Consider the following 13,593-nt stretch of genomic DNA (forward strand, 5'->3'; position numbering starts at 1 on the left):
GATCAGATCCGCAGCAGGACCGCGTGCGCGCAGAAACCCGGTCCGTCCATGTGCGTCCTGAAGAACTGAACCATGAGAGTCCGGATCAGAGTCCGGATCAGAGTCCCGGAGCGCTGCTGGTTCAGGATTCAGGTATTGAGCTCCGTACAGACTCAGAGCACCGGGGACACACAGGACCGGGTCTCTGATCCCGCTCTCCCAGATCCCAGACTCAAACTTCCCGTGTTTCTCTCCGCCGCTGCAGAACCGAACCGGTCCGATCCGGTCCGATCCGATCCGGACCCGAAAACAGGACAAAGAGAAGAAAGTTAGTCGGAGCTGCAGGAGGAGCGTTTGTCTCAATGCTGCTCCTGGTGAGACCCGAAGGGGCGGAGCTTCTGGTTCACGGTGCCCCCCCCCCCTCTCTGTCTCTCTTTCCATGAAGACCAAGACTCTTGGGTCTTCATCATTAGAGTATTATTACTGATATTCCATCATGAGTATTGTTACTGATATTCCATCATGAGTATTGTTACTGATATTCCATCATGAGTATTGTTACTGATATTCCATCATGAGTATTGTTACTGATATTCCATCATGAGTATTGTTACTGATATTCCATCATGAGTATTGTTACTGATATTCCATCATGAGTATTGTTACTGATATTCCATCATGAGTATTGTTACTGATATTCCATCATGAGTGTATTATTACTGATATTCCATCACGAGTATTGTTACTGATATTCCATCACGAGTATTGTTACTGATATTCCATCACGAGTACTGTTACTGATATTCCATCACGAGTACTATAACTGATATTCCATCACGAGTACTATAACCGATATTCCATCACGAGTACTATAACCGATATTCCATCACGAGTACTATAACCGATATTCCATCACGAGTACTATAACCGATATTCCATCACGAGTACTATAACCGATATTCCATCACGAGTACTATAACCGATATTCCATCACGAGTACTATAACCGATATTCCATCACGAGTACTATAACCGATATTCCATCACGAGTACTATAACCGATATTCCATCAAGAGTACTATAACCGATATTCCATCACGAGTACTATAACCGATATTCCATCGCGAGTACTATAACCGATATTCCATCGCGAGTACTATAACCGATATTCCATCGCGAGTACTATAACCGATATTCCATCGCGAGTACTATAACCGATATTCCATCGCGAGTACTATAACCGATATTCCATCGCGAGTACTATGACCGATATTCCATCGCGAGTACTATGACCGATATTCCATCGCGAGTACTGTCACCGATATTCCATCGCGAGTACTATGACCGATATTCCATCGCGAGTACTATGACCGATATTCCATCGCGAGTACTGTCACCGATATTCCATCGCGAGTACTATGACCGATATTCCATCGCGAGTACTATGACCGATATTCCATCGCGAGTACTATGACCGATATTCCATCGCGAGTACTATGACCGATATTCCATCGCGAGTACTATGACCGATATTCCATCGCGAGTATTGTCACCGATATTCCATCGCGAGTATTGTCACCGATATTCCATCGCGAGTATTGTCACCGATATTCCATCGCGAGTATTGTCACCGATATTCCATCGCGAGTATTGTCACCGATATTCCATCGCGAGTATTGTCACCGATATTCCATCGCGAGTATTGTCACCGATATTCCATCGCGAGTATTGTTACCGATATTCCATCGCGAGTATTGTTACCGATATTCCATCGCGAGTATTGTTACCGATATTCCATCGCGAGTATTGTTACCGATATTCCATCGCGAGTATTGTTACCGATATTCCATCGCGAGTATTGTTACCGATATTCCATCGCGAGTATTGTTACCGATATTCCATCGCGAGTATTGTTACCGATATTCCATCGCGAGTATTGTTACCGATATTCCATCGCGAGTATTGTTACCGATATTCCATCGCGAGTATTGTTACCGATATTCCATCGCGAGTATTGTTACCGATATTCCATCGCGAGTATTGTTACCGATATTCCATCGCGAGTATTGTTACCGATATTCCATCGCGAGTATTGTTACCGATATTCCATCGCGAGTATTGTTACCGATATTCCATCGCGAGTATTGTTACCGATATTCCATCGCGAGTATTGTTACCGATATTCCATCGCGAGTATTGTTACCGATATTCCATCGCGAGTATTGTTACCGATATTCCATCGCGAGTATTGTTACCGATATTCCATCGCGAGTATTGTTACCGATATTCCATCGCGAGTATTGTTACCGATATTCCATCGCGAGTATTGTTACCGATATTCCATCGCGAGTATTGTTACCGATATTCCATCGCGAGTATTGTTACCGATATTCCATCGCGAGTATTGTTACCGATATTCCATCGCGAGTATTGTTACCGATATTCCATCGCGAGTATTGTTACCGATATTCCATCGCGAGTATTGTTACCGATATTCCATCGCGAGTATTGTTACCGATATTCCATCGCGAGTATTGTTACCGATATTCCATCGCGAGTATTGTTACCGATATTCCATCGCGAGTATTGTTACCGATATTCCATCGCGAGTATTGTTACCGATATTCCATCGCGAGTATTGTTACCGATATTCCATCGCGAGTATTGTTACCGATATTCCATCGCGAGTATTGTTACCGATATTCCATCGCGAGTATTGTTACCGATATTCCATCGCGAGTATTGTTACCGATATTCCATCGCGAGTATTATGACCGATATTCCATCGCGAGTATTATGACCGATATTCCATCATTCGAGTATTATGACCGATATTCCATCATTCGAGTATTATGACCGATATTCCATCACGAGTATTGTTACCGATATTCCATCACGAGTATTATTACTGATATTCCATCATTATAGTATTACTGATGCATTCTTGTAAAAACTGGAGCTCATTGTGAACTTTTAATTCATGAGTATTACCTCCCATAAAAAAAGTGAGACATGACATATGATAATTACCCAGAAATCAAAGACACCTTTTTCGATAAAAAGTGATTTAATCTGTTTAGTTGTTTTTTGAGACAGTCGAAGGTTCAGAATCAAAATATACATCAGATATAAAACCACCAATCAGCTGACAGACACAGAACTGGGCTACAAAGTTCATCCACTTCCTGCTGACCGGCTGGTTCCGCCTCCACGTCTGATGCATTCAAACCACCTGGGACAAAACAGGACTTTTTCACCGTGTAACTAATATTTACATCCAGCAGAAGCGTTTTCATTGGTCTGCTGGATGTGACCTCAGACTCAAACACCGGGACAGACAACCAGAACTTTCACCCATCAACATGGCCTTCATCATCATCAAATACATATATACTAAATGTACATGTTTGTGATTATTGACAGAAACATCAAATCTGATCCACAGACATCCTAATGTCTCAGGTTTCATCTGCTGGTCTGAGTCCAGATTCAGGACTTCTGAGGAAGCACCTGAATCTGGACTCATTTAAACGTCCCAGGCGTCTTGAATGCATCACGTTCAGTCTGAGCAGCTGGAATGTCGACGTGAGAATATTAAGACACAGAAACCAAACAGCACCGTGTGGTTTCTTCTTCTTCCAACATCTCGGAGTAGAGGAATTAATACCTGATGTCTGTCTTGAAGGCACTCCACGTTACACTGAAGTCACACTGAAAACATTCCCACAGGAAAACCCCACCAGAGCCTGAACCAGTTCACCTTCTTCCATCTCTCATTGAGTCCTTTAAACCAGGAACCTGAGGCCGGCGGGTTCGTTTGCATCTAAAAGGCCGTTTTTGGTTTCAGCTGTAGTGGATCACAAACTAATAAATAAAACCGTTCAGAGACGAGCTCACAGATCTAACACAACACCACGGAAACAAAGGTTCAGGAATGATTAAAATATTGCTACAATATTTGATTTGAATAAAACGTGATTGCATACATGGAAATAAAGAAATGGGAAAAGAAGCAAAGAGCATCGGCGGTCAAAAGACCAGCAAACAAGAAAGAGTTCACATGTTTGATGCTCGTCACCAGCAGTACAAAACACCATTAAAACAAAGAGACATGTGTAACACAGCAACAGTACACCTTTACCAACGGTAAACCTGCTCTCTGCCTACAGGCATGATGGGACATTTGACTTTTAACACGTCAGAGTCGTTGTGACTGCAGGAATAAGGCACAGGATCATCTGATCAAACTAACTCTGGTCTGGGGGGGGAACTTCAGAGAAGAGGATCAGGACCACAGGAAAACTGAGATTACAGAAAGAATTCTGAGGGAATAAAATCGGGATTAAAATAACTTTCGTCCACGTTCCAGAGAAATGAATTTAGAAGGCTGACTTTAATCCTTGAATCCAGGATTAAAGTGGAAAGGCAAGAGTGGCTAAAAGGTAACAACTTCAAAACAAGAAGGACACGAATGCAACAGTCCGAATCCTGGCGATGAGCTCAGATTGACGGCTTCTGATACCGACTTTACTTCCCGACTTCTGATTAACTCCAGAATTCTGACTTCCTCCAAATGGTTCTTCAAATGACCCTAATCCTCTTCCAGAACCTAAACATGAGTTTAAAAAAATAAGTTAACATCACACCAGACTTCCTGGTGGCTCCTGCAGACTGGTAGGAATGATCGGAGTGTAGTGGACCCCATCCAGGGAAGTCTGAGGCTCAGATGGAGGACTTGGAGAAGGAGACCCGCAGGTGGTGGTTCTCTCCCAGGTCGTGGTTGTGGAACTCGATGAGGGACTCGATGGCCTCCTCCACTGAGCCCATCTGGAGCAGAGCCATCTTGTGGTCCTTCCTGAAGGAGAAACCAAGAGGAGCGTTTCACACCACACAGGAAGTCCACAAAGTCACATGATCAAATACGGTGAAGGGTTTGGGACAAAGTATTAATCAGTGTTTCAGGACAGGAGTACGAGTTCAGGTCAAATAAAGCCAGGACAAGAAGGGCTTCGGGGTAACAGGGTCAGGATAAAGGCTTCAGGACTAGGACACGGGGTAACAGGGTCAGGATAAAGGCTTCAGGACTAGGACACGGGGTAACAGGGTCAGGATAAAGGCTTCAGGACTAGGACACGGGGTAACAGGGTCAGGATAAAGGCTTCAGGACTAGGACACGGGGTAACAGGGTCAGGATAAAGGCTTCAGGACTAGGACACGGGGTAACAGGGTCAGGGTAAAGGCTTCAGGACTAGGACACTGGGTAACAGGGTCAGGATAAAGGCTTCAGGACTAGGACACGGGGTAACAGGGTCAGGATAAAGGCTTCAGGACTAGGACACGGGGTAACAGGGTCAGGATAAAGGCTTCAGGACTAGGACACGGGGTAACAGGGTCAGGATAAAGGCTTCAGGACTAGGACACGGAGTAACAGGGTCAGGGTAAAGGCTTCAGGACTAGGACACTGGGTAACAGGGTCAGGGTAAAGGCTTCAGGACTAGGACACGGGGTAACAGGGTCAGGATAAAGGCTTCAGGACTAGGACACGGGGTAACATGGTCAGGATAAAGGCTTCAGGACTAGGACACGGGGTAACAGGGTCAGGGTAAAGGCTTCAGGACTAGGACACGGGGTAACAGGGTCAGGATAAAGGCTTCAGGACTAGGACACGGGGTAACAGGGTCAGGGTAAAGGCTTCAGGACTAGGACACGGGGTAACAGGGTCAGGATAAAGGCTTCAGGACTAGGACACTGGGTAACAGGGTCAGGATAAAGGCTTCAGGACTAGGACACGGGGTAACAGGGTCAGGATAAAGGCTTCAGGACTAGGACACGGGGTAACAGGGTCAGGATAAAGGCTTCAGGACTAGGACACGGGGTAACAGGGTCAGGATAAAGGCTTCAGGACTAGGACACTGGGTAACAGGGTCAGGATAAAGGCTTCAGGACTAGGACACGGGGTAACAGGGTCAGGATAAAGGCTTCAGGACTAGGACACGGGGTAACAGGGTCAGGATAAAGGCTTCAGGACTAGGACACGGGGTAACAGGGTCAGGATAAAGGCTTCAGGACTAGGACACGGGGTAACAGGGTCAGGATAAAGGCTTCAGGACTAGGACACTGGGTAACAGGGTCAGGGTAAAGGCTTCAGGACTAGGACACGGGGTAACAGGGTCAGGATAAAGGCTTCAGGACTAGGACACGGGGTAACAGGGTCAGGATAAAGGCTTCAGGACTAGGACACGGGGTAACAGGGTCAGGATAAAGGCTTCAGGACTAGGACACGGGGTAACAGGGTCAGGATAAAGGCTTCAGGACTAGGACACGGGGTAACAGGGTCAGGATAAAGGCTTCAGGACTAGGACACGGGGTAACAGGGTCAGGGTAAAGGCTTCAGGACTAGGACACGGGGTAACAGGGTCAGGATAAAGGCTTCAGGACTAGGACACGGGGTAACAGGGTCAGGGTAAAGGCTTCAGGACTAGGACACGGGGTAACAGGGTCAGGATAAAGGCTTCAGGACTAGGACACGGGGTAACAGGGTCAGGATAAAGGCTTCAGGACTAGGACACGGGGTAACAGGGTCAGGATAAAGGCTTCAGGACTAGGACACGGGGTAACAGGGTCAGGGTAAAGGCTTCAGGACTAGGACACGGGTAACAGGGTCAGGGTAAAGGCTTCAGGACTAGGACACGGGGTAACAGGGTCAGGATAAAGGCTTCAGGACTAGGACACGGGGTAACAGGGTCAGGATAAAGGCTTCAGGACTAGGACACGGGGTAACAGGGTCAGGATAAAGGCTTCAGGACTAGGACACGGGGTAACAGGGTCAGGATAAAGGCTTCAGGACTAGGACACGGGGTAACAGGGTCAGGATAAAGGCTTCAGGACTAGGACACGGGGTAACAGGGTCAGGATAAAGGCTTCAGGACTAGGACACGGGGTAACAGGGTCAGGGTAAAGGCTTCAGGACTAGGACACGGGGTAACAGGGTCAGGGTAAAGGCTTCAGGACTAGGACACGGGGTAACAGGGTCAGGGTAAAGGCTTCAGGACTAGGACACGGGGTAACAGGGTCAGGGTAAAGGCTTCAGGACTAGGACACGGGGTAACAGGGTCAGGGTAAAGGCTTCAGGACTAGGACACGGGGTAACAGGGTCAGGATAAAGGCTTCAGGACTAGGACACTGGGTAACAGGGTCAGGATAAAGGCTTCAGGACTAGGACACGGGGTAACAGGGTCAGGGTAAAGGCTTCAGGACTAGGACACGGGGTAACAGGGTCAGGATAAAGGCTTCAGGACTAGGACACTGGGTAACAGGGTCAGGGTAAAGGCTTCAGGACTAGGACACTGGGTAACAGGGTCAGGGTAAAGGCTTCAGGACTAGGACACTGGGTAACAGGGTCAGGGTAAAGGCTTCAGGACTAGGACACGGGGTAACAGGGTCAGGGTAAAGGCTTCAGGACTAGGACACGGGGTAACAGGGTCAGGGTAAAGGCTTCAGGACTAGGACACGGGGTAACAGGGTCAGGATAAAGGCTTCAGGACTAGGACAACCACAGGACTTTCTGAACAAGAAAAGGAATTTCAAGGATGAGGGTTCAGGACGAGTGTAGGGACTTTGGGCTCGAGTGAATACGGCAGACGGTCGGGGGACGACTCACTGGAAGAACTTGAAGGCCTTGACCATGGCTCCTGAGGTGGAAAACAGCATCTTGAGTTCGTCCTCAACCACAGACGGGCTGCAGACACAAAGTAACATGAGCATTAAAGGAATGCTGCAGGTAGTTTCAGTCGTGTTGGAGGACTGGTGGAGGACTTACGGGATGTTGGACAGGTGCAAGGTGGCGGAAGGTGGGAAGATGTTGGAGTAGTTTTTGGAGCCGGGCTTCTTGAAGCGGTGCAGGGGAGAGTTGCTGTAGTCTTTGGTCAAGCCTTGGTCCTCGTGGCCTTCACGGGGAAGCTGGACGCTGGTGTGTTTGGACAGCGTGATGCGCAGAGACTTCCCATGGAGCTGCTGTCCGCTCAGGTGGCTCATGGCTGCAAACCAGACAGTAAAGAATCAGATGACTTTCTCTTCTCTTCCTCTCAGACATTATGTTGTGTGGTTTTTTATCCGCTCCTCTTTCACTTGAAAATAAAACAGACGTGACATTTACTGAATAACTTGAATAAAGTTGCTGACTAACTCTTCTCAGAACTTTTAAAGCAACTAAACTTGATCTTACTTCACTGACTAGAAGTTTGAATCATTGTCACATAATACAACATGTTGATTGTCACTTCATCTAAATGTTTCCTTACCGAGCTGAGCCTGAGTGCAGTCAGACATCTGAACCAGAGCGTTCTCCTTCTTGTTGAACAGAATCTTGACTCTCATCACGTCGCCATAAACACCTTGACAAAGAAAAAGGTTAAATTCTTCTCCAACAGGAACTTGTACGAGCATAACAACGTAGACTTTGTTACACGTGACGTCTTTATTCAAACAGAGAATATAAAACCTGGCGTCACAAAGAACCAACGCTGACAAACACGTGACTTTAGTTCAGGAGTAAAACAGGAAACAGTGAGGAAGCTACGGGTCAGATCAGTGTAGCAGCTATGAATCATGGGAGTGATGCTGATTCAGCACTGAGGACATGCAGACTGAAGGAACTCAAACTTTACTGAGATGAAACAATAAAAACAGCTTGTCACATGTACGTAGTCCCCATGACGACAGGAAGACATCCCATAAACGGCTCCTCAGCAACGGGAGAGTTCAGCGTTCACTTTATTTTACACTGACTCACAACTATCACCTTTCCATTATTACTTCTCACCTATTAGCATTCATAATCTTTAACATATTTCTGACTGATTATTAAAGAACATTAACCAAAGTCAAGCTTCCTACAATCATTATTCACACACAATTATTTTAAAAGGAGAGTGTGTATCAATTCATGACCTATATCATTTCATTCTATAAAACCGATCCAGTTGTGATACATTTTCAGTACAATCAAATAATAAATATTATTTTATGTTTTGGCTTCTCAAACCCTGAAAATGTCAGGCAGTGCACCGGTCCTAGCAGATGAACAGACTAAGAAAACTATTAAAAAAGGTATTTAAATGATAATAAATTAAAAATAAAATACCATGGCATGCTTTTATTGTTGAAGCGATTCAAATAAACCACATTTTTACAAATACCAATAGTTTTAAGCTGTTGCGATAATTTTAAAACTTTTGTCCCGCAATTTGAATGTTCTCAAATGTCAGGGTGGCACAGCTGTAAAGATGAGACTTTTATTATGAAATTAAGGTGCAAAACAGTAAACAGGATATTGCATCATCAAGAGGACCTCAACTGACCTTTATAGCAGAGTGAACATGTTTTTATATCTCTTTTGAATATTGATAAAAACAGCTACTTTCAGCTTATAGGTAGAGTGGTTCACTTCCCATGTCAGGGCGGTACAACCAAAGTAAAACTAGAGAAATGTTGTTTTATCATAAATGTCTTCATTCTATTGAAAATGTATGAAGTTGTTAGCAAGAACAAAAGCTAATGCTAGTGTCCGAGTAGATGCCTGTTTCATTTGAAATCAGTTGCAAATGTCAGGTGGTGCAACTGCAGAGAATGTCTGTTATATTTAAAGCTCTAACAATGCGATTAATCACAATTAAATATTTTAATCGTTGCCCAGCACTAATATATATATAAAATATTATTAGATATCGATATAATATGATATATAATATTATTATATAGATATATGTATACATGTACGCTAGGGGTGTAACGATACGCGTATTCATATTGAACCGTTCAGTACGAGGCTCACGGTTCCGTACGCATGACGAACCGAACAATACGTTTCAATAATACTAGTATAATATAATAATAGTATAATAATACTAGTACAATATAATAATAGTATAATAATACTAGTATAATATAATAGTATAATAATACTAGTATAATATAATAATCGTATAATAATACTAGTATAATATAATAATCGTACAATAATACTAGTATAATATAACAGTATAATAATACTAGTATAATATAACAGTATAATAATACTAGTATAATATAATAATAGTATAATAATACTAGTACAATATAATAATAGTATAATAATACTAGTATAATATAATCGTATAATAATACTAGTATAATATAATAATCGTATAATAATACTAGTATAATATAATAATCGTATAATAATACTAGTATAATATAACAGTATAATAATACTAGTATAATATAACCGTATAATAATACTAGTATAATATAATCGTATAATAATACTAGTATAATATAATAATCGTATAATAATACGAGTATAATATAATAATCGTACAATAATACTAGTATAATATAACAGTATAATAATACTAGTATAATATAACAGTATAATAATACTAGTATAATATAATCGTATAATAATACTAGTATAATATAATCGTATAATAATACTAGTATAATATAATAATCGTATAATAATACGAGTATAATATAATAATCGTATAATAATACCAGTATAATATAATAATCGTATAATAATACCAGTATAATATAATAATCGTACAATAATACTAGTATAATATAACAGTACAATAATACTAGTATAATATAATAGTATAATATAATAGTATAATAATACTAGTATAGTATAATAGTATAATACTAGTATAGTATAATATTATACTAGTATTGTATAATAATAGTATAATACTAGTATAATAATACCAGTATAATATAATAATAGTATAATAATACCAGTATAATATAAAAATAGTATAATAATACCAGTATAATATAAAAATAGTATAATACCAGTATAATATAAAAATAGTATAATAATACTAGTATAATATAATAGTATAATAATACTAGTATAATATAATATAATAATAGTATAATATAATAGTAATAGTATAATATAAAAATAGTATAATAATACTAGTATAATATAATAGTATAATAATACTAGTGTAATATAAAAACAGTATAATAATACTAGTATAATATAAAAACAGTATAATAATACTAGTATAATACTAGTATAGTATAATAATACTAGTATAATAGTATAATAATACTAGTATAATAATACTAGTATAATATAATAATACTAGTATAATATAATAATACTAGTATAATATAATAATACTAGTATAATATAATAATACTAGTATAATATAATAATACTAGTATAATAATAGTATAATAATAGTATAATAATACTAGTATAATATAATAATAGTATAATAATACTAGTATAATATAATACTAGTATAATAATAGTATAATAATACTAGTATAATATAATAATAGTATAATAATAGTATAATAATACTAGTATAATATAATAATAGTATAATAATACTAGTATAATAATAGTATAATAATAATAGTATAATAATAGTATAATAATACTAGTATAATAATACTAGTATAATAATACTAGTATAATAATAATAGTATAATAATACTAGTATAATAATACTAGTATAATAATAGTATAATAATACTAGTATAATATAATAATAGTATAATAATACTAGTATAATATAATAATAGTATAATATAATAGTATAATATAATAGTATAATAATACTAGTATAATATAATAATAGTATAATAATACTAGTATAATAATAGTATAATAATACTAGTATAATAATACTAGTATAATAATAGTATAATAATACTAGTATAATATAATAATAGTATAATAATACTAGTATAATAATACTAGTATAATAATAGTATAATAATACTAGTATAATATAATAATACTAGTATAATATAATAACAGTATAATAATACTAGCGCATTTGGAAAATGCAGAAGCTTAAATTGTGGGAAATATTATGTTTTCGGTGGAGTCACTGTTCTCAAACTGGCAACCCACATGACGTAACGGACAGCGTGCTCTCTGACCCGCCCACCACCAAAGAAACACGTTCTACTCCAGTCGGCACTTTTGCGCTGTGAGACGCTACAGTGTAGCGGCTACATGAAGCTAGCTCGCTGCAGTATGGCTATAGAAGTTAAAATCAAACCAAACAAGTGACTGAATTTCAAAATAAGAAGTGAGTGACAACGTACCGAAGAGAACAAAGAGGCAGAGGGGCGTGACTCTCTTTAGAGAGGTAAAGGTGGGAGGGTCCGTTTCCATGGCAACAAATTAAACAGGGGGAAAAAGGAGAGAGAGAGGCAGGTGAGGGGGGGTCAATCAGATGGTTAATTACCTTTAGAGAGGAAGTCACATGTATGTCTGTCAGCTTGTGTGTGTGTGTGTGTGTGTGCGCGTGTGTGTCAGCTTGTGTGCGTGCGTGTGCGTGTGTGCGCGCGCGCGTCAGCTTGTGTGCGTGCGTGCGTCTGTCTGTCAGCTTGTGTGTGTGTGTGTCTGTCAGCTTGTGCGTGTGTCTGTCAGCTTGTGTGTGTGTGTGTGTGTCTGTCAGCTTGTGTGTGTGTGTCTGTCAGCTTGTGTGTGTGTGTGTGTGTCTGTCAGCTTGTGTGTGTGTGTCTGTCAGCTTGTGTGTGTGTGTGTGTGTCTGTCAGCTTGTTTGTGTGTGTGTGTCTGTCAGCTTGTGCGCGTGTGTCTGTCAGCTTGTGCGTGTGTGTGTGTGTGTGTCTGTCAGCTTGTGCGTGTGTGTGTGTGTGTGTGTGTCTGTCAGCTTGTGCGTGTGCGTGTCTGTCAGCTTGTGCGCGTGTGTGTGTGTGTGTCTGTCAGCTTGTGCGCGTGTGTGTCTGTCAGCTTGTGCACGTGTGTGTGTCTGTCAGCTTGTGCGCGTGTGTGTCTGTCAGCTTGTGTGTGTGCGCGTGTGTGTGTGTGTCTGTCAGCTTGTGCGCGTGTGTGTGTGTGTCTGTCAGCTTGTGCGTGTGTCAGCTTGTGTGTCAGCTTGTGCGCGTGTGTGTGTGTGTCTGTCAGCTTGTGCGCGTGTGTGTCTGTCAGCTTGTGCGCGTGTGTGTCTGTCAGCTTGCGCGCGCGTGTGTGTGTGTGTGTGTCTGTCAGCTTGTGTGCGTGTGTGTCTGTGTGTGTGTGTGTGCGTGCGCTCGTGTGTGCGTGCGTGTCAACACTCTAAAACGTTGTTCGTCTACATCTTCTGTTTTTGTCCGACATGTTAATAATAACCATTGCTGACCCACAATGCACTGCACACAGGAGCAGGAGGTTTAGTGGTCTTATCTATCAGATGAAGAAGAGGACGGACAGAGAGAAGCACTCACCTCAGGGTTCAGGTTACTGACCAGCAGGACAGAGACTCCAGATGAGAGGTGGTGGTGGAACCCCAGTCTGGAGGCCCCGGGGAGGCCCAGAGAGGCCAGGGCCCCGGGCAGAGCGGGCACCAGGCCTGGGTAGTGGGAGGACACTGGGAGGGGTGGGACACTAATGAGACCACAGCTGGGTCGTCTTGAGAATTACAGCACGCTCTTATTTTGAAATCAAATCAACATAAGCAGAGATGTGATTGGTTGTTAGAAGTTTACTGCATTTAAAAAAGGGACAGTGTGCTGCATTTAAGGACCTATTGGCAGAATATAATGTTGTTAAAAAAAAGAAAAAGGAAGTTAGGATTTTATTGTCACATTCACATACACGAAATTT

The 13,593-nt window shown here is 41.3% G+C and overlaps 1 protein-coding gene across 1 annotated transcript in view; it reads right to left on the reverse strand.

Annotated features, from left to right (window-relative positions):
* Positions 1-3,032: 3,032 nt before the first annotated feature.
* Positions 3,033-13,593, reverse strand: part of ptbp1b (polypyrimidine tract binding protein 1b) — a 21,022-nt gene continuing 10,461 nt past the window's right edge. Inside the window, exons 10-15 of the mRNA XM_079267381.1 lie at positions 13,215-13,357; positions 12,090-12,123; positions 8,279-8,371; positions 7,798-8,014; positions 7,639-7,716; positions 3,033-4,833 (exon numbers count right to left, since the gene is read on the reverse strand). Of these exons, the coding sequence (XP_079123507.1) occupies positions 4,701-4,833; positions 7,639-7,716; positions 7,798-8,014; positions 8,279-8,371; positions 12,090-12,123; positions 13,215-13,357 (698 nt within the window). The 3' untranslated portion in view covers positions 3,033-4,700. The remainder of the gene's footprint in view (positions 4,834-7,638; positions 7,717-7,797; positions 8,015-8,278; positions 8,372-12,089; positions 12,124-13,214; positions 13,358-13,593) is intronic.

Source organism: Melanostigma gelatinosum (assembly GCF_949748355.1).
Source record: "Melanostigma gelatinosum genome assembly, chromosome: 4".
NCBI classification, from domain to species: domain Eukaryota; kingdom Metazoa; phylum Chordata; class Actinopteri; order Perciformes; family Zoarcidae; genus Melanostigma; species Melanostigma gelatinosum.